The sequence below is a fragment of the Arabidopsis thaliana genome, chromosome 5 (genome assembly GCF_000001735.4).
Source record: "Arabidopsis thaliana chromosome 5, partial sequence".
Classification (NCBI taxonomy): domain Eukaryota; kingdom Viridiplantae; phylum Streptophyta; class Magnoliopsida; order Brassicales; family Brassicaceae; genus Arabidopsis; species Arabidopsis thaliana.
In genome coordinates this window covers 24262551-24282614 of record NC_003076.8, presented here as the reverse complement: position 1 = coordinate 24282614, position 20064 = coordinate 24262551, and the positions used below count along the sequence as shown (strand labels likewise).

General features: G+C 38.0%; 8 protein-coding genes and 1 non-coding gene across 16 annotated transcripts; 2 read left to right on the top strand and 7 right to left on the bottom strand.

The window, feature by feature from the left end:
* Positions 1-132: 132 nt before the first annotated feature.
* ALP (aleurain-like protease) lies at positions 133-2955 on the bottom strand. Of its 3 annotated transcripts, none has more exons than NM_125429.4 (8): positions 2378-2955; positions 2174-2295; positions 1638-1753; positions 1426-1499; positions 1051-1315; positions 836-967; positions 596-731; positions 133-500 (listed from the first exon to the last, which is right to left on the bottom strand). In NM_125429.4, exons 1-8 carry the CDS (start codon positions 2569-2571, stop codon positions 463-465), a joined length of 1077 nt encoding a protein of 358 aa, NP_568921.1. In that variant the 5' UTR covers positions 2572-2955; the 3' UTR covers positions 133-462. The 3 variants fall into 3 exon arrangements, with proteins under 3 accessions (NP_568921.1, NP_001032106.1, NP_001078774.1); NM_001037029.1 differs by having other exon boundaries at positions 218-500; positions 599-731; positions 2378-2718; NM_001085305.1 differs by having other exon boundaries at positions 247-500; positions 592-731; positions 2378-2718.
* A 512-nt stretch (positions 2956-3467) lies between these two features.
* AT5G60350 (uncharacterized protein) lies at positions 3468-4885 on the bottom strand. 2 transcript variants are annotated; one of them, NM_001345411.1, is made up of 2 exons: positions 4092-4885; positions 3468-3980 (listed from the first exon to the last, which is right to left on the bottom strand). In NM_001345411.1, the coding sequence occupies exons 1-2, from the start codon at positions 4741-4743 to the stop codon at positions 3754-3756; spliced, it is 879 nt and encodes a 292-aa protein (NP_001332138.1). In that variant the 5' UTR covers positions 4744-4885; the 3' UTR covers positions 3468-3753. The 2 variants fall into 2 exon arrangements, with proteins under 2 accessions (NP_001332138.1, NP_200843.2); NM_125428.3 differs by having other exon boundaries at positions 3468-3977.
* Positions 4886-6492: 1607 nt separating this feature from the next.
* On the top strand, positions 6493-7739 carry AAK6 (P-loop containing nucleoside triphosphate hydrolases superfamily protein). Its single transcript, NM_125427.3, has 3 exons — positions 6493-6933; positions 7103-7248; positions 7337-7739. The coding sequence occupies exons 1-3, from the start codon at positions 6724-6726 to the stop codon at positions 7515-7517; spliced, it is 537 nt and encodes a 178-aa protein (NP_200842.2). The 5' UTR covers positions 6493-6723; the 3' UTR covers positions 7518-7739.
* A 15-nt stretch (positions 7740-7754) lies between these two features.
* On the top strand, positions 7755-9620 carry AT5G60335 (hydroxyacyl-thioester dehydratase type-like protein). 3 transcript variants are annotated; one of them, NM_001345409.1, is made up of 5 exons: positions 7755-7846; positions 8055-8333; positions 8422-8537; positions 8622-8745; positions 9314-9620. In NM_001345409.1, the coding sequence occupies exons 2-4, from the start codon at positions 8064-8066 to the stop codon at positions 8734-8736; spliced, it is 501 nt and encodes a 166-aa protein (NP_001332052.1). In that variant the 5' UTR covers positions 7755-7846; positions 8055-8063; the 3' UTR covers positions 8737-8745; positions 9314-9620. The 3 variants fall into 3 exon arrangements, with proteins under 3 accessions (NP_001332052.1, NP_001332051.1, NP_001318847.1); NM_001345410.1 differs by having other exon boundaries at positions 7763-7789; NM_001345408.1 differs by lacking the exon at positions 7755-7846 and adding an exon at positions 7853-7980.
* A 159-nt stretch (positions 9621-9779) lies between these two features.
* On the bottom strand, positions 9780-11807 carry AT5G60320 (Concanavalin A-like lectin protein kinase family protein; the record flags this gene model as incomplete). The annotated part of the gene is made up of 1 exon (NM_125425.1): positions 9780-11807. One exon carries the CDS (start codon positions 11805-11807, stop codon positions 9780-9782), a length of 2028 nt encoding a protein of 675 aa, NP_200840.1.
* Positions 11808-12345: 538 nt separating this feature from the next.
* Positions 12346-14604, bottom strand: AT5G60310 (Concanavalin A-like lectin protein kinase family protein; the record flags this gene model as incomplete). The annotated part of the gene is made up of 2 exons (NM_125424.2): positions 12346-12814; positions 12936-14604. 2 exons carry the CDS (start codon positions 14602-14604, stop codon positions 12633-12635), a joined length of 1851 nt encoding a protein of 616 aa, NP_200839.1. The 3' UTR covers positions 12346-12632.
* Positions 14586-18127, bottom strand: LecRK-I.9 (Concanavalin A-like lectin protein kinase family protein). Of its 3 annotated transcripts, NM_001085304.1 has the most exons (3): positions 17907-17993; positions 15601-17807; positions 14586-14789 (listed from the first exon to the last, which is right to left on the bottom strand). In NM_001085304.1, exons 2-3 carry the CDS (start codon positions 17751-17753, stop codon positions 14642-14644), a joined length of 2301 nt encoding a protein of 766 aa, NP_001078773.1. In that variant the 5' UTR covers positions 17754-17807; positions 17907-17993; the 3' UTR covers positions 14586-14641. The 3 variants fall into 3 exon arrangements, with proteins under 3 accessions (NP_001078773.1, NP_851230.1, NP_200838.1); NM_125423.3 differs by lacking the exon at positions 14586-14789 and having other exon boundaries at positions 15405-17807; positions 17907-18127; NM_180899.2 differs by lacking the exons at positions 14586-14789; positions 17907-17993 and having other exon boundaries at positions 15061-17900.
* Positions 18128-18771: 644 nt separating this feature from the next.
* AT5G60290 (uncharacterized protein) lies at positions 18772-19751 on the bottom strand (the record flags this gene model as incomplete). The annotated part of the gene is made up of 4 exons (NM_125422.1): positions 18772-18895; positions 18973-19065; positions 19233-19429; positions 19704-19751. The coding sequence occupies 4 exons, from the start codon at positions 19749-19751 to the stop codon at positions 18772-18774; spliced, it is 462 nt and encodes a 153-aa protein (NP_200837.1).
* Positions 19752-19954: 203 nt separating this feature from the next.
* Positions 19955-20035, bottom strand: AT5G60285. Its single transcript has one exon. It is a non-coding gene; the product is annotated as a tRNA-Leu (tRNA).
* Between the last annotated feature and the right edge of the window lie 29 nt (positions 20036-20064).

The following is a 20064-nucleotide window of genomic DNA, read 5'->3' as shown; positions in this document are numbered from 1 at the left end:
ACTTTATTTGCAGTTTTGCATGTTCTTAATCACACAATTGGATAGAGATTTATGAGATATCCATGTGACCACTATTAATCACGTTATTAGATTTCATTTTCGTTTAGAATACCAATTACCAAAACAAAATAAAGTCATAACTTGTAAGCTGTATGTTATACAAAATGACTCAAGGATCAAGATTCAAAGTAAAAGCTATATGTTAGACAAATTGACTTAGGATCAAGAACGAAACTACTTTGATCTAAATCAATTTATGTTCATAAATTTAACATGAAAATATTATAAATTTGTCGTCTATAGTTTTGGCTTTATTTTGTACATATTAACAGACCTTTTTATGTTACAACAAGCATAAACCATATGCATTCCCAAGTCCCAACTTTTACGTAATGTCTTAATCCAATAAATACGTGAACATTTCGTAATTTGATAATTGACCAACCACATTCGCTGATCATCTCAAGCCACAACGGGGTATGATGCACATGTAGCAATACCTGCAATTCAAGAACGAATCAACAATAGATAGAGAAAGACCAACTGTGAGAATTTGAGAATGGTGTGATGGTTTCATAATTATTAAAGAACTTACCACACATGTTCTTCCCCATCTCCATCTTGAAGTAACCTTTGTCGCCCCAATCCGCTCCCCATGAGTTCTTAATAAGCCAATATGGTACACCGTCTTCAACTCCATAACCAACGGCCAAAACCGCGTGGTTCACATCCTATATTGCCACATTAAGGAAACCGAACACTAAGCTAAGTTCCTAAGAAGATTTTATGTGAACCAATGAAAGTCTTTTTAACAGTTTAAAGAAGAAAGTCTCACCATTGGAGTACTTCCACAGTGACTATCAGTGTAAACTCCACTCTTGTAAAGCCGGAACGAGTGTATAACCTCAAATGCTATGCTTACTGGCCGTACCAATCCAACCGCATGCTTCAGTTCATCTTCAGCACCCTGTTGTTGTTGTTGTTTCAATCATCATTACAGAATGTATATTCTCATGCAAGTGAAATTCAAAATCCATAAAAGATGCTTACCAGAGTAATGTTGACTGAGTTGAGGACTTGTACACCAACGTTTTCAGCTGAAAATTTGCAGGTTTCATCTTTACCGGTATAAGGATAAGCTTTCTCTGTGTCGAGGCCACCGTTGGATTTGATGTATTCAAAGGCTTGAGAAGGAAGGCCACCATTGCAACCATAGTTATTGAAAGCTCCAGCACAATCCACAAGCTGTTGCTCAGAGAGAGAAATTCCTTTTCCAAATGCCTGATGGTAAGCTGCCTCAAGAGCTCCAGTTGTGCTGCAGTACAAAAAACAATCATATGACATACAATCTCGACCTTCAATTTGACATCAAAAGATCCCACCAAAAATTAAAGAGAGTATCTTAATCATTGGTTTTACTTTTACCTGAATGTCCAGCAAGATCCACAACCTCCCTGATCTTTGACCGGACTAACGATACCATCTTCTCTCCAGTCTTTCTGCAGTTACACAATTTGAGAACTCAGAACCAAATTTTTAAAAAGGTCTGCAGCTAAACACGTTCTCTTAGAGCTGAAAAACAGAACGGGATGGTGGTTGACATAGTTCAGTGCAGCAAGATTGAGTCCTGGACTTACTGTTTCAGGAAGAGCTGCTTCTGTGACCTTGTGGCTGCCCTTTAAAGTGGCAGAGCAGTTCTGAGCAGCACCAAGCTTGGTCCTTTGAAACTCTTGCCATGTCAAATCAGCAAATTCTGTATAGATTCAAGACACAATTAGCAATATTTAGGTAAATCATTATTCATCAAACCATTGCAGTGTCAGTTCTAGGACAAATAAAGATTAGATCCCTACAACTCTACAAGGAAGTAGGAACGAGAACCAATCTTCAACTCAGGACAGCTAAATCTTAAAGAAGCAGAACACTGTTTTTGACACAAACTAGTCTCTCACACAGAGTTCATAGACTCATAAACTCTGTAAAGTCTAGAGTCCCAATAACAATCTTGAATCACGTGAACGAAAGAAAAAAATCAAAATTTAAAAATATTAACTTGGAAGATTCCAAGACAGAACAAAAGTTAGTTTCCACGTTTTCCCACAGTGTCTTTTATACATACGTTTACTTCCTTAAGTACAAACTCAGGAGAAGAAAGATAAAAAAAAAAACTTACGATTAACACCGAGTTTGTAAGATAAGCCTTTCTTGTTGGTGGATCTGATCAAATCAAGATTCTCCTTGAAAATCGAGAATCGAAGCTTCATCTCCTCCACGTTCTGATACTTTTTACCATATCTTCATCACCAACAAACGATGATCAAAAGCTAAGATCAAAAGTCAACGGAGAAAGCACGGGTGGTGAAAGGACGAGACTTACCGGTGAGTGAAGCGAGCGAAAGAGAGAACGTGACGAGATTGACCTAAGATCTGGGAAACAGATTCTTCTACCTCCCGGAGACCATCGGAGACCATTCGGATCGGGTTTGACTCATCGAATCCGATATTAGCCGCTGCTGATGCGGCGACGAGAACCACCAAAACTACTGATGATAGGATTGTTTTCGCAGACATGGCTTTCTCTCTCTCGTTCTTACTTTTTTTTTTTTCTCAACGCTAATGTCTGCTTCAGTGTTTTAGCTCGATAGATTGTGAGTGGAAGAAGAAGAAGAAGAAGAAGAGTAGAAGACGGAAGAGAGAGATACAGACGGAAACGTTATCGGGACACGTGGTGGAATCTAAATGGACAGTTTTGTCCTTTATACTTGGAATGTTGACGTGTCCTGTGATGTCATGGTCTACCAACGAGAAATCAATCATGTTTTCATAATTTTATTTACGGGAAACTGCAAAATAGCCAGCCCATGGATTATAGATTAGTCCAAGATCGGAATGTATCAATTTCCAAAACAGTAACCGTATTCAAACTAAAATTTGTTAATTATATTTGATGTTATTGGGCTTGCTTTCGTCAATGTTTTGAAAATTGGTGGCCCGTCAGGACCAGGCTGACCGGAAATCGTTTATGTAGTTAAACTCGTGGTTGAACTAAAACCCGGATTTAAGGACACAGTTCAATACCAAATCCCATTCAGAAACTTTTATTGGTAAGAGATCTTTTAATTAACTAAGGTTTTTGAATCAAAAATCAATGTACAAACTTTTAAAAAAAAATCTTTTCACTGTTATGAAAAAATATTTTCCAATTTGATATAGATTAGAAAATCTTGTTATCTATATACTTTATTTTGTGATCAAATTATTTTACGTATTCGAGACTGTTTTAACATTTTGAAAAGCAAGTCATATTTGATCTTTTACCATTAAATTTACTAAGTATAATTTTGAATAATATATTTTATGATCTAATTTTGTTGTTTTCTCATTTTGTTGCAGGATAAGTGATATTAATTATTTTGATGTGTTCTACATTCTTGTTTACTTTTATTTGGGACACACATATATCCAATGAATATAAATTTTCGATGTCCAATTTAAATTTTCAAAACATTAATTTCGTTGAGTCGAATGTGTGCGAAATCCGACACCGACTGCAAATTACACACTGCATCGTTTATATATTTGAAGGAAACATCTTATTCATGAAGTATGACGATTGAACCAATTAAAATTAAGTATAAGGCATACAAATTAAAAAGATGGGAGAATGGTAGGAAGTTGTTTGAGTGATTTTGAAGAGATAAAATTATACAGATAGTTAAGAGGATAGTAATTTGAGTTAAATTAGGAGTTTGTTCATTTGACTGAAAAACGTCGGGGCCAAGCAATTGATTTCAATCCCTTACCGCTACTCTTTATTACTCCTTTCAGATCAAACGTCTTCACCTTGTTAAAGTCATTCCTCATAGGATGACTCGGTGGAGCACAGATTCCCATATTAATTGGTGCTGCGGACACGTGATATCCCTGACCCCGAGCTGATGGGGAGGGTACATAAGTTGGCTGCCTTGGCCGAGTAACTGCTACAACACAAAATGGAACATATAAGAATCAATCTATTTGCTACAAAGTACAAACAAACTAGTGCATGAGATACTTCCAAGTGCAGAATTAGCACTTGAGAATATGTGTACCTCGATTTTGTTTTTGAATTGTTATAGCCTGCTCTTGGGTTGTAGGTTGCTCGGCCTGTGTACGATTGGCATCCACGTTCTCTAAGCGTTGTTCAACCGTTGATTTCTCGTCTGCTTTATCAACCTTCTCGGTTTCCACCACCTTTAAGCTTTCATCAATGGACAGAACTCCATCACATTCCTTGCTGCCTTCCCCCGTGATTACCTCTTCATCAAGCAAGCTACTGTTTTTGTTCGCAGCGTTTGACTTGTGTTGAAGCGACTTGTTGTCTTCCACCAAAAGGTCCAAAACCATCGTTATTAGAAATTCACTATCTTCCTCTTTATCTATCAATATCTCTGCTACTTCCTCAGGTTCCTCCTCACTGATGTCTTCATCCCCACGCAAGACCCCACTTGTGTTTAAAATGCTTGAACCATCATACTCTACAGTTGACTTGCCGCCTTCCCCATCCTCACTCATCATCCAACATTTTTCAATCTTCTTCTGTTCCTCGTTAGATTTATCTTCATTTTTTACAATAATCAGATCCGCCTCTACCTTGGTTTTTGCTGCTGCTGCCTCTTTCTTACCCGTCCTCTTACTTCGATATATGCTTCCAAAACTTGGAAGGCATCTGTTTCTCCTTTCTTCCTTTGTAATTTTCTCCATCAACGATATTATGTCTTTTTCTTAGGTTCTATTGGCAAAGAATCTGTAAAAAGGGAAAGTCAAAGAACAGAGATAAGATATGACTTGGTTGGGCTGTTTATGCTTCAGCTTCATTCTATGTATGTTATATTTATAGAAGTTCATTAGTATGTGTGTTTATGTATCCAGTTGATATAGAGGGAGAGGGAGATCATAATGACATATGCCATAAAACCGCGTAAACGGCAACGACTTCAGCACTGCTTTGTATCATTTCTATGGTCTTCTTTATGTGGCCACCATGTGATTAACTATGGCAGTTTGTTTAAAAAACAGTTCTGTATAGATCTCGGAATCTCTTTCGTAATATACCTTCCTTCCTTCTGATTTCCAGGAAACATCAACTTTATTACTTATTATCAGAACAAAAATATGTGTTCTGGAAACGATATTATATTCTATTAATATTGGAACAACTTTCCGATCATTATTATATGAAGAAAATTTAATCTTCTAACTTCTAAGTAATGTTGAACTATATATTTTTCGTGAACTATGTAATATTTATCAATTATGAAGATTGACAGGGAGTTTTTTATTTATTTATTTATTTGATAAAGAAGATTGACATAGACAGAGAATGTACTTATGTACATGTTCTGAATGAAATCATGAAATCCAAAACTAAAAACTAATAAATATTCATTAATTTGTTCGAAGACTCGTCTACGTTGATAACTTTAACCCCTTTCAAAAAAATATTTTCCCCAACGCCTTTAAACTCATACTTGTGTACGTGTGGACTTTTAGATAGAAGACAGAGTTGCGAGTACGCGTCATCATTCCTAGTGTTGTAACGTTTGTAGAATTTTTTTGATGAAATGCCTTTTTAATTGTTGTTCCAAGATGACTAAGATGTTGTACATACATACATAATGAGCCTTTTAATTTAGCTGCGACAACAACACCAAAAAGCCAAACCTAGTTATATACTCCCTATGGCAAATCACAAATGATATTCAAAAATTAATGATGTAGTCTAAGCGTTTTTGTTACGTGGATATGTAATAAAAGTTAGGGATCAGTTTCTATTCGAATGATTCGACATATATTTTGTTTTGTCAGTTGCATATATAACGGCTATAGTCTATAGATTCCAGATACTGGTATAAATAAAATGAGTAATTGATGTAATATTTTTCTATTACAGTATGTGATGTCCCCCATTGTGGTCGCATATCATCAGCATATGAGAAACTATTGCTGTTTTACTCAAGATTTTGATACAAGTACAAAAAGAGTTATTTTAATCTCATTTGAAATCATAACACGAACAATTATGGACTTAACAAAATGATGATGGATCCAATAACTATAAAGATCTTTAGATAATTTGTTACAAATATATAGTACCAAATTTAGTAGAATTGTGGAAATTTTTAATTGAATAACACAATAGTATCTTATGATTATCATTCCTTTGGGTCGCGGGGTGTTTGTTTGTTCACTACCGTTTATGGTAAAGAAAATCATGGTTTTGTTTCTCTTAATGTGAATCTCTAGTCTCAGATCTCTTTGTTTTTATGGTGATTTAGACTTTGTAATTTTATTTTTGATTTTTTGAGTTTGGATTCTAGGAAAATTGGCTCAGATGCGTGTATTTGTATGCTTGAATTTTTTTCTCTTTAATTTTTCTTAATTAGATCTTTGTCTCTGAGAGTCTACAAGTACTGGCCGGCTTATGTCTCTCGAAGGTTTTGATTGCCTTGACAGCTATTGTATGAAAACCTTATTTCACCATTATAATCTATAATTCCAAAAAAAAAAAAAAACACAATAGTATTTTTTCTAATATAAAAATTAAACATATTCATCAACCCCACCTAAAAATAACCCTAACATCTCACGGTTTCTTCCACATGTACCCTCTCTGTGCGTCTCCAATTCCAGTTTCCGCCGCCGAAGCTAAATTTCTTCAGGCTTCATAGAAGAAGACCGAACATGGCGAGACGTAACCGTGGGGTGACAAGGCGCGAAAGGCCGAACCTACTGATCACGGGGACTCCTGGTACCGGCAAATCGACGACGGCTTCTGCTCTAGCCGAAGCCACGAATCTCCGGTATATTTGCATCGGAGATCTGGTCAAAGAGAAAGAATTCTACCATGGCTGGGACAATGAGCTCGAGTGTCACTTCATCAACGAAGACTCGGTTAGTTTCTTACTCCATCCCTATCCCTTTATCCTCCTTATTTCCTTGTCAACAAAACACTTTGAACCGTTGCTAGAATCTTAAGCTTCACTCTTTAGTTTGATAAAGATTTGGATTCAATTCGAAGAATTAGCCTTCTTAGCTATATTGTATTGAACTTGTGGATCAGGTGATTGATGAGCTTGACGATGCTATGATAGAAGGAGGGAACATTGTGGACTACCATGGCTGTGACTTCTTTCCTCAGCGATGGTTTGATCGCGTTGTCGTGCTTCGAACCGAGAACTCCGTTTTGTATGACCGTTTAACGAATAGGTCAGATTTCCAAATCCATCAAATGTAGTTTTAGTTTGTTTTCGCTTTAGCAAGGTTCTGATTGTGTTCTCTCAACCAACCAAAGCAGGGGTTATTCAGGAACCAAGCTTAGTAACAACCTTCAATGCGAAATGTATCAAGTCCTACTCGAAGAAGCACATGACAGTTATGATGAGGAAATTGTCACTGAACTACAAAGTAACACAATCGAAGATATCTCTAACAATGTCTCCACTTTGACGGATTGGATTAATGCATGGCAACCCTGATGATCATCATATTGGAATCTGATGACAATGCATCTGAATCGATCTTGGGTGCAATTTGTATACTGAGATTCTGAAGCACAATAATTCAGCTTATGTATGCTTTACTTTGATATTTAATGAAAAGAAGAAGTTTCTAATCTTTTAATTGTTTTTGTGAAACTTTACAAATGTGTGAAAACTTGATTGTTCTGATAAATTATGATTAAGAAACATTAATCTGGATCATACACATCCTTCAAGCTCAATAAGAAACTCAAAAGCCAAAGAAACAAGTAAGATTAAACTTGAAGAAGAAAATAAAAGTCTCTGTCTTTTCTGATTTTGACGAGGTTAATTGTTCTTTCTGTCATTATTCTAAGAATTGTGGTTATGAAAGATTAGCATCTGATCATATATTTTTAGCAATTGGTGAATAATTTTGGCAAAGCTTGAATCTTTTGACCTTCAACGGCGTGCCCATAAGGTGTTCGACAAAATGACTCAATGAGAGCAATTGCCACTGAAAAGACTACTGAAAGTTTTTGTTTGTTTTTTCAGGGTGAAGCAATGCTAGCGAAGACAGTTTTCCCTAGAGGTCTCCTTGTTTTGAGAAGTTTCTCATCAGTTGCTTCAAAGACACTACTTAAAGTGGGAGATGTTTTAAGAGAAACAAGAGTGTTCTCAAGTGAAGATATTAAGGCCTATGCTGAGGTGAGCCATGATTGGAACCCACTCCATTTCGATCCAGAATCTGCTCGTAAAGCCGGATTTGAGAATCGCCTTGTCCACGGGATGCTTGTTTCTTCCATGTTTCCTCGTATCATCTCTGCCCATTTCGTAAGTTTTCTACTTTTAGTTTGCATTCATTTTACCTTCTACTTGTCCTAGTGCCTGATCATGTAAGATCTTTTTGGTCTTGTTGCAGCCTGGAGCAGTATACGTATCTCAAAGTCTGCATTTTCGGTCACCGGTTTACATAGGTGATGAAATTCTTGGATTGGTTCAAGCCATAGCTTTAAGAGAAACCAAGAATAAGTACATGTAAGCTAATTTAAACCCACTTGAATCAAAAAATATATGTATTTTTTTCTGTGTCATAACTTGATCCTCATTTTGTTACATTAGTGTCAAATTCTCAACTAAATGCTTCAAGAACCACAACGAACTTGTTGTTATTGATGGTGAAGCTACTGCAATTTTACCAAACCTTGACATGTTGCAGAAAAGTCCTTCCGAATAACATAACTTTGTAAGTTTTTTTTCTAACACTTCAATCGAGATGTTATTCATTTTTCCATTTCAAAATTTCAATAATATTTAAATTTTAAACCCCAACGGAAATCCTAAAAAACAAATAATTATTTTTCAAAAAAAATCTAAACTACTTACTGTAAATCCTCTAACAGAATTTTCATTAGTCTTTTAATTTCAAAACATAAAACTTTTTTCTCAAACGAGAGAAGAAAGAAAACGAGAGAGCAAAAATGGAAAAAAGAGGTTTCACTTTTACATCAATCCTCGTTCACTCTCTGTGGATCACTCTTACTGGAATCCTCTTGTTTAGTCTCTCCACCACCAAAAACCACAACTTTGGTTACGTCAAATTCTTTTCTGTAACCGGAACCTTACTTATAACCTTGCCTTGGATAATCCAACTTTTGGTCACCTCTGTGGTAATATTTCTTCATAAGACCAAAGGTTACAACTTCATGTGGATTGTTCAGTCACCAAAATCCAAAGAGAATCATCATCACACGAATGTCGCAACAACTACTACCACTGCTTCTTCTTGTTCATCTCCTCTTTCGTCTCTCCAGGTTCTGAAGAAAGGTGATGTAGATGAGTACGAGATTAGGATTGTGATTGGTGCTGATGGTCCTAAAAGTCCAAAGGATGGATCTTCTGCAAAGCCTTTGGAGATGCTCAAGGAGATTGAACAAGGAAGAAATAACACCAAACTTCTCACTAATGGATCACCTGTTGCTGCTTAAACAATGACTCTGTTCTATGTTCTGTTTTTTTGTGTTTGTGTTTTTTTCATTTCTGCTGGTATGAATCTCGTAGTGCTTACAAATTTTTCTTTGTACGTTTCATTAGCTTAAAATGAAGTTGATTGCAGTCACACATAACCCTTTATATTGTTTCAATCACAGATTCACATTATATTGTTTCAATACAGACGTTACTAAACCAATATACACAGATGATGTTTCTGTCTGGTGATAACATTTACTCTGTTTTAAATTAAACCATAGTACATTGTGGAACTAAGTCCTTAAATTTTCACCTCCCATCTCCGTATGTGATTGTATGAGTAACAAACATGGAGTTATGGGAAGAAGGAGGAGAGATTGATGGTGCTAACGAGCTTCTTGAATTGAAGACTGATTCCAACAAAACAGGAGTAGAAACTCCAATTCCTAGAGAACCTGGTGAGAAATTTGGCAATGGGAGATTCTGGTTGATGTATTGTATCACTTGCTCCATGGTTGGTCTGGATTCTGCAACAATGTTTGTGCAGATCAATCCGAGTTTCAGAACCATTACGGTTTCTTCTACCGAGTATTGACCTCCCAATCTTGTATCAATAGCATCAACTATAGAGTCCCTTCTCCAGCAATCACAAACCCATTTGATCAAATGCCGTTTCTCAGATGGAATCTTGGGATCCAACGGTCTTCTTCCACAAGTTACTTCGAGCATGAGTACACCAAATGCATAAACATCTGTTCTTGTAGAAGTTCCCATTGTTGTTAGCTCAGGTGCCATGTAACCCATTGTGCCTACAGCTGCTGTTACCGGTACGCTATCTCCATAATCTTCAAACCTCGCCATTCCAAAATCTCCTAACCTTCCATTGAATTCAGAATCTAACATGACATTAGAAGCTTTTATATCTCTGTGTAACACAACTTGGTTAGCTCCTGTGTGTAAGTAACTGAGAGCAGAAGCGATATCTTTCAAAATGACAAGCCTTTGAGACCATGAAAGAGCCGGTTTTTCTCTGTGAAACAAGTATTGATCAAGACTGCCATTAGACATATACTCAGAAACCAGAAGAAGCTCTCCTTTCCTCCTGCAGTACCCGAGAAGAGGAACCAAATTCCGGTGCTTTAAACTTCCCATAGTCACTACTTCAGCAACAAACTGTTTCATGCCTTGCTTTGCATCGTGGCACACTCTTTTTACCGCTATATCTCCAACGTGAGGCAGATTTCCTCTGTAGACTTCTCCAAAACCGCCTTTTCCTAAACGGCCGTCTTTATCAAACCTGTTTGTTGCTTTGTATAGAGATTTATAAGAAAACCGGTGTGGACTGTATTCTTTTTCCCATACTTCTCTAACTTCTGCATACTTCTTTCTCCTGTATAAGTAAATTCCTCCAAGAACAGCCAACATTATGAGTACTAGTAACATGAGTAGAACGATAAGCAGTGGAGATGTTTGCTCCTGTTTGGCTTTTGGATGAGGAATCTGAGGAAGTTTTGAGAAGTCCAGACTCTGCAACAACATTCTGCTTCTGCTGAAACTCCATCCTAAGATATATTGGTAACTGACTAATGTTCCTGTTGCTGCAGAAAATCCAAAAAACAGCTTTCGATCCGGGAAGATGTCAGTGAGATTAATGGATCTTGACAGAAGAGGATGGTTTGGTTTCTGGATACTTAGAGGAGCCACTGTGACATTGAGTAAAGCTCCTTCATAATCCACCCAGATTTGTATAGGGTCTCCACTTAAGAGCTTGATGCTTTGATTCTTCCCTTTGGCGTTTGAAAAGTATGAAGCTGAAGCAGACTCTACAGAATTCAGGCTTTTGATGTCTATACCGACATGATTCTTGTCGATATCATCAAACTCTGCGCTCTCAACAGTATCGAGCTCAATAGCTAGAAGCTGAGAAGATGGAGATCCATTTGTTGAGATGTTTAAAAGTCCCAAGTACTGAGTTGGATCTGCTTGTGTGAAATCTATGGAAGAGGATACAACAAAGGCAATTCCATGGCCACCATCAGCTCCCGGTTTAGGCACAAGCGCACACACAAAATGAGTCGAAAAAGAGAGTTTCTTCTCATATGAATCAAACTTGAATGGTTTCTTGAAGAAAGCATGACCCATTTGTTGTGTTGAGGCATTTGTCAACTGCAACAATCCATCTGGAAAGAGGATTTTAGCAGCTCCGTCTAGATGAAGACCAGCTTGAGCTTGGCCAAAGCCATTGTAGATGAAACCGGCTTCTTCTTGTTGACTTAACAAGAAAGTCAGATGATTAAAGAAGACCAATAAGATCAGATGCAATCTTTCAGAAGCCATTGCTAATGAAACAGAGAGAAGTCTGGTTTTGTTTCTGGAGTTTCAAAATGCAAATTTATCTTCAAACACAAGTTTCAACATTCCAAGTTCAATTGTCTTCAGGAAATGTATTTCCTAGAGGCATCTCTTGAGTTGAATATACAAAATGAAATTGATTAAATGTAACCATGACAATAACTTCAAACCAGTTATTTTATGTTGTTGTTCAATACAATAATTATATGGTCTCTTGTCTGGTTCTAACAATGTATGTCATAATAGCCTCAAAATACTATTGTTTTGGATATCTTTCTTATGTATTATAACCATGTGTATCAGACTGTCAATCACATTTATAAAGGATTTCTTCTTATATGATAATAATGTAATTCATATTGACCAAAAAAATAAAATTTAAATTCAATTATCCACATGTTAAATAAGTTTCATCATCAAAGCATTTGAAGTCAACGATGCCAAAAGGAAGGGATGACTCATGTAATGAATTTGGTATCAGACCAAAACAATAACGTAGACCATAGCCTCAAGTTGTTACCATGGATCACAGAGAATGTTGCTGTGGATAATCGCTAAACAGACGGTTAAAATCTTCAGCAAAACAAAGAATTTAAGGGAGAACAAGATGATACAGTTATGAATGATTACAGTACCAGGGAGATGACTAAAAGTCTACCAATTACTTTTCTAGGAAATTGGATAACTGTTAGTTTCTTGTATTGGTTAGGACAAGTGAGACAGATAAAAATCTTGAGACCTAATAATATATATGCTTTCTGCTACGTGTACATTGGGTGGGAGTTCTTAGTTTTCCAATGTGTGTCCCCATTAAGGTGAGTTAGTGGCCGACGAAGCAGCTGACCAGCTCCTTGAAGCTACAAGGGAGGCTGCATCAATCAGAACCGAAGAATGATTGCTAATCCCCACAGTGTATGGTGAGAAATCTGGCAATGGTAGGTTCTGGTTTAAGTATAGGATAACTTGCTCCATTGTGGGTCTGGATTCTGGCACTGTATTTGAGCAGAGCAAACCGAGTTTCATAACCATCTCGACTTCCTCGGATAAGAAGTTTCCACGTAACCGGGGGTCGGTAGCATCAAGCAAAGAATCCATTTTGCAGCACTCACAAACCCCATTCGATCAGAATTTGTTTCTCAAGTTGCAACTGTGGTTCCACAGGTCTCCTCCCACATGTTACTTCAACCATGAAAACACCAAAGGCATACACATCAGTTCTAGTGGAAGCTCCCATATAAAGTATCTCTGGCGCCATGTACCCAATAGTCCCAACGGCGCATGTTGAGTCTGAGATGCCTCCATGGTCATGAAAACTGGCCATACCAAAATCCCCTAACCTTCCATTGAACTCAGCATCCAACATAATGTTTGAAGCTTTGATATCTCGGTGCAGAACAACTTGGTCAGCACCTGTATGAAGGTAACAGAGAGCAGATGCAATACCCTTAATAATCACAAGTCTTTGTGGCCAAGAAAGTACCGGTTTCTGGTCATCAAACAAATGCTCGTCGAGACTACCATTGGTCATGTAATCAGAGACAAGGAGAAACTCATGCTTTCTCCTGCAATACCCAAGAAGTGGAACAAGATTCCTATGTTTCAGACATCTCATGCTCACCACTTCTGCCACAAATTGCTTCAACCCTTGATCACCATCATGTGACATTCTCTTCACAGCTTTTTCTCTGCTTAAAAGGAGTTTTCCTCTGTAGACTTCTCCAAAACCTCCTTTTCCAAGAAATCCATCCTTGTGAAACCCTTTTGTTGCTTTGTACAAGGATTTGTAAGAGAACCGATGTGCACCAAATTCATTTTCCCATTCTTCGGTTATTTCTGCATACTTGCCCCTCTTGAAAAAATACATTCCAGTAAGAGTACACAAGCCCATGATAGCCAGAAAACCAAGCAGGTCAATAAACAATGGAGATAGGTTCTTATGTTCAGCTCTAGGATGAGGAACTTCAGGGAGTCTTGAGATGTCAAATCGCTGCAGTGATCCTCTGCTTGTGCTAAAACTCCATGAAAGAACATACTGATAACTGATAGCTGTCCCTGTTGCTGCAGAGAATCCAACGAAAAGTCTTCTGTTCGGGTAAATATCTGAAAGATTGATGTGTTGTGACAAAAGAGGCCGACTTGGCTTCTGGACTTCACGAGGAGCCATCGAAACATTAAGCATATTGTCTTCATAATCAACCCAAACCTGTATTGGATGTCCGCTCAAGAGGTTTATGCTTTCGTTCTTCCCCTTTATGTCGGAATAGTAAGATGCAGAAGCTGTCCCAACTGACAAAGGACTGTTCACATCAATCCCCACATGGTTGTGGTCGATATCTTCAAAATCAGGGTTCCAAATAGTGTCAAGCTCAACAGCAAGCACATTAGAAGAGGGAGATCCATTTTTTGATACGTTGAAAATCCCCAAGTATCTAGTTGATTCTGCATGTGAGAAATCCATAGAAGGAGATACTACAAAGGCCATTCCATGGCCACCTTCAACTCCAGGCTGAGGCACTAGAGCGCAAACGAAGTGTGTTGAGAAGGAGAGTGGTTTAGAGGAACTGAGCTCAATTGAGTCCTTGTAGAAAACATGAGCCATCTGATGATCGGAAGCATTTGTAAGCTGCAATAATCCATTGGGAAGTACTGTTGCCGATCCATCAAGATAAAGATTTTCTTGGCTGCGAAAAGTTTCATAGACAAAACTTGTCTCTTGCTGACTTGAGAGTTTAATCAAATGAAAAAAGGATATCATCAGGATCTGAAACAATCCCCAAGCCATTGCTTATGATGTATCAAAGAGTCAACAATGGTACAAATCATAACCTCGCAAGCTGAAGAAAAAAGAACAAAGAAACATGTACAATATGTTTTGGTAATCCAAGTTTAAAGTATTGTTTGTTTATCCAAGGGAATGCCACCAGTATCTGATGCAGTCGCCGTTTTTCCCTCTTTACAGGCTGGACTCTATTAATGGTACAAATATTAGACTAATTAACAATAAAGCTTCATTATACTAATGACAATATTTTAACATAACAACCCAACTTGAGCCAATGAAACTACGCAATCTTGCGTGTGGTGTACCAACAACTAACGGTAATAACGGGTCAAACAAAAATTAAACACTAGCTAATGTCTTGGACTAGATGCTCACTAACTTTCTTCAACTTGAAGCTATCTTAGACTTTGACCCAAAAAAAGTCCCTAAGATCTATACTAAAAAGACCATACTTCAAAAATATTCTGTTGACCCTTCCAAATGCAGAAACAAATAGCCATGTTTTTCTCAACAAAAGTATGAGCCAGACTAAAAGGAGCAAGGCTAAGAAAGCCTGGCAAAGTCAAGACAGCTAACAAATGTTCTCTAAATGACGGATAGAGTTTAAAGGTTCGAGTTTTACCATATTAATTAACCTAGCTCTTCATGTAAAAAACACAATCATTTTGGAAATAGACTAAAGTCTGTCGAATTGCTAATCCCGCTCTACAGGTGTAGAGAATATAAACAAACAATGTGACAAGCACAACAAATCAAATCAAATCACTGAAGCTAAGCATGGAGTGAAGAGAATAAAATTCAACATTGAACCCAAATATGGACCAAATCATGTATAAAATCATATTGAGGAGTACAAGTTGTAATATGAGAATTGTATAATCATTAACTGATTATACAACGAACAAACAGATTTTGTTGCGACAAGTGAGACAGATGAAAACAATATTGAGAGCTAATAATGATATCTTCTTGCTGATATGTACATCACTAATTTACCTCTGACTGCTGATGCTGGAATGATTGGACTGAGGATCTTCTGCAGGCAATGTGACCATTTTGACAGCGGGTGAGGGCTTCTCTGGTTCTGCAACTATGTGAAGAGAGTTCTTAGTGTCTATTGTCTGTCCCCATGGCTGATCTGTTGACTGCCAAGCGTAAGGTGAGTGGTTGGGCGAGGATGAAGACATCGATGGACCTGACAAACTCCATGAAGCGGAAGAGACTACAAGGGAGGATGCATCTACCAGAACCGGAGCAAATGTGCCAATCCCCAAAGTGTATGGTGAGAAATCTGGCAAAGGTAGGTTTTTGTTTAGGTACAGGACCACTTGTTCCATTGTGGGTCTGGATTCTGGCACTATATTTGAACAGAGCAGACCCAGTTTCATAACCATCTCGACTTCCTCAGCTACAAATTTACCTCCCAATCTCGGGTCAGTAGCATCAAGCAAAGAATCCTTTTTCCAGCACTCACAAACCCATTTGATCATATGTCGTTTCTCAACTTGCAACTGCGGTTCCACGGGTCTCCTCCCACAGGTTACTTCAAGCATGAAAACACCAAATGCGTAAACATCAGTTCCAGTGGAAGCTCCCATTGTGATTAGCTCCGGGGCCATGTACCCTACAGTCCCAACAGCTGCTGTTGTAGCTGCATTGCCTCCGTGCTCATGAAACCTGGCCATGCCAAAATCCCCTAACCTTCCATGGAACTCCGCGTCTAACATAATGTTGGAAGCTTTGACATCTCGGTGCAGAACAACTTGGTCAGCACCTGTATGCAGGTACCAGAGAGCAGAGGCTATACCCTTAACGACCACAAGTCTCTGTGACCAAGAAAGAACCGGTTTCTGGTCATCAAACAAATGCTCGTCAAGACTACCATTGGGCATGTACTCTGAGACAAGAAGAAGTTCTCGTTTTCTTCTGCAATACCCAAACAGTGGTACAAGATTCCTGTGTTTCAGACATCTCATGCTCACGACTTCAGCCACAAACTGCTTCACACCTTCATCACCATTATGGGACACTCTTTTCACTGCTATTTCTCTGCCTTGTGGGAGATTTCCTCTATAAACTTCTCCAAAACCTCCTTTTCCCAGAAATTCATCTTTGCTGAACCCCTTTGTTGCTTTGAACAAGGACCTGTAAGAGAACCGATGCGCATCAAACTCCTTTTCCCATGTTTCAGATACTTCTGAATACTTGCGTCTCCTGCGGAAATAAAGTCCTGCAAGAACAGCCAACACCAAAATAGCCAGACAAACGGGTAGGAGAATAATCAGTGTAGATACTTTCTTATGTGGAGCTCTAGGATGAGGAACTTCAGGAAGTTTTGAGATATCAAGTCGCTGCAGCGATCCTCTGTCTATGCTAAAACTCCACCAGAGAATATATTGATCACTGATCGCTGTCCCTGTTGCTGCAGAGAACCCAGCAAACAGACTTGATCTATTTGGAAAAAGTTCTGTAAGGTTGATGGGGTGTGATAAAAGAGGTCGAGTTGGCTTCTGGACTTCAAGAGGAGCAACCGAAACATTGAGCAAAGTGCCTTCATAATCCACCCAGACCTGTATAGGGTTTCCACTCAAGAGGTTTATGCTTTCATTACTCCCTTTCATGTCGGAATAGTAAGATGCTGAAGCTATTGCGACAGATATAGGACTGTTCACATCAATCCCCACATGATTGTGGTCAATATCTTTGAAATCTGGGTTCCAAATAGTGTCAAGCTCAACAGCAAGTACGTGATAAGAGGAAGATCCATTTGTTGAAGCATTGAAAATCCCCAAGTATCTAGTTGATTCTGCGTGAGTAAAGTCCATAGAAGGAGACAATACAAAGACAATACCATGGCCACCTTCAAAACCTGGCTTAGGCACCAAAGCACACACAAAGTGTGTTGAGAAGGAGAGTGGTCCAGATGAACTGAACTCAATTGGTTTCTTGTGGAAAGCATGACCCATCTGGTGCTCTGAAGCATTTGTCAACTGCAATAATCCACTGGGAAGTACTATTGCAGATTTGTCAAGATAAAGATTTTGTCGGTCGAGGAAGCTTTCATAGACAAAGCTTGTCTCTTGTTGACTTGATACAGAGCTCAGATGAAGAGAAGAGATGATCAGGATCTGAAGCAACCAACGAGCCATTGCAGATGATGAATCAGAGAGTCTGGATCTGATGATGAATCATAACCTCGCAAGCTGGAGAAAAAATGGACAAAAAGAGGATGTAAGCTTCTGTATCAGTGATTCAAGCCTATCAAACTTTCTAATAGATGTTTATTTAATCAAGAGAATCACCTTTGCTTTACAAACTGTACTCCACTAACACGATTATATTAAAAAGATAACCATAAAGCTTCAACGTGATTTTCAAAATATTCTGACACAATATTTTAACTTATATGATCTCAATTTATTAGATAGACAACGCAACTGTTGCATGGAGGTACCCTGGAACAATAATAATGCGTATGACTAACATTTATAAATTCCTTAAAATGTGTGTAGGACTAGATAGCACACCTACTTGCATTGGATTTTTCTTCTATTTGAATTTTGAAGCCATCTTTAGAAGGACGCAGACAAATAAATATTATTTTAAACATATTTTAAACATGCCCTTGACCCTTCAGACGTAGAATGAATAAAAAATCCAAGTTTTGTAATAATATCAACACAATTATGAGCCCGACCAAAGGGAAAAGGCCTAGGAAAGCCTGTCATATTCATGAAAACTACGAATTTTCTTTAAATGGTGAATATGAAAATTGACAAAAATATATAGTTACTAACCTAACCCTTTAGGACTTGCTAATTCAGCTCTACAGGTGCAGGAGAATACATCGTCACATGAACAACAATTCAAATCACTGAAACTAAGATTGGAGAGAAGATAATAGACAGAGGGAATCGCATAGAGCATATTCTTTCATTGTTTGGTTATGTCATAGTAGCCTCACCACCAGCGGGACAAAATTAGATAGAAGAAAGTTTAGTTTGCTTAGACAACCTAAATTCCGCAGAGGTAGCTAGGCAGTTTTTTGTGGCAGCAGGAAATTTTAACTTGGTGAAAATCCATTACTGTATAGTGATAAATCAGATAAGAGATTAATGGTCAGATACCTGCTCCTTGTGGTAGCTTTGAACATTTTCTGGATAACTGCTAATGAAGGAAGATTCCAACAATCAGCAGAGAATAGGACCAGGTTCCAACTTCAAGATATTGCACCACTTCTTCCATGGAGGCTTTCAGTTCTGGCACACCATTTGATTTGAGCAAAGCGACCCTATTTTCTAAGCTGAACTCAGATCTTATCTGTTTCCAACATTTTCAAACAGTCTATCAGCTAGCATCCCAGCTTACACAGTTTCCTTTCCAAAAGTTTGCTCAAGCATACAGGCATACATGTCAGTTACTGTGCAAACAGCCATTGTTGCAAGCTCCATGCGATTTGACCTAAAGTTCGCACAGAGACAACGGTATCTAGGTTGGACCCATGGTCACACAAAACCTACTCACTTTGCCTTTAACTCAGCATTTTACAAAACATGAGAAGCCTTGATATTTCAGTGTATAACTACCTAAGAGCTAAAGCAATTCCATTTAGAAACACGTGTCTTTACCACCAGGAAGAACCTCCTCTCATGCCTCTACTACTTCTTTTTTGCATGAAAGCCTCTATTACATCTACATATGTCTTGTCTTTTTTCTGAATAGATATCCTACTCCAAGAACCATGAGCGCTATAATTACCAGTAAGATAAGCAGAATAAGAAGACATGTCCTTAGAAAGAAACCGTAACCCATTTGCATCCCCGAACTATAGATCAGCTAAAACAATCCATTAGAAAGGAAGCTTGGCCAAAGCCATAAACCCAGAGCTTCTTGTTGACTTTAGAAGACCACATGAGAACATCCAGATTAGATGAAAACCTTTGAGCTGTATCTAATTGAAACATAGAGCCTGGTTGGTTGTTCTGAACTGAAGTTATTCCTTCTTCACACATTTCGTAGCTAAAGAATCGCTCAAAACCTTTAAATTCCAGAACTCATGTTTGATGATCAATACCCAGAAGCAGAGAAAGGAAATTCACCTTGTCCAGAGCCATAATCCAGGCTTCCTTCTTTCCATGGTTCACCATTGTAGCAAAATTAAGATTTTCTTCCAGAAGAAACTGAAATTGGAGTATGTTGTCTCCCAAAATTCCCAGAAGACTTTCAATATTGTAAATCAGAGAATTAACAAGGGTATAGTTATAAATTAATTACACAAAGGGGTATGTTCATAAATTAATATATACATTAGTAAAATATTGCAAACGTTTAAAAAAAAAAAAAGAGAGAATGTTGACAGTGGGATTTGAACCCACGCCCTTTCGGACCAGAACCTTAATCTGGCGCCTTGGACCAACTCGGCCATATCAACTTTTTGTTAACAACGTTCATCTTCAAGCT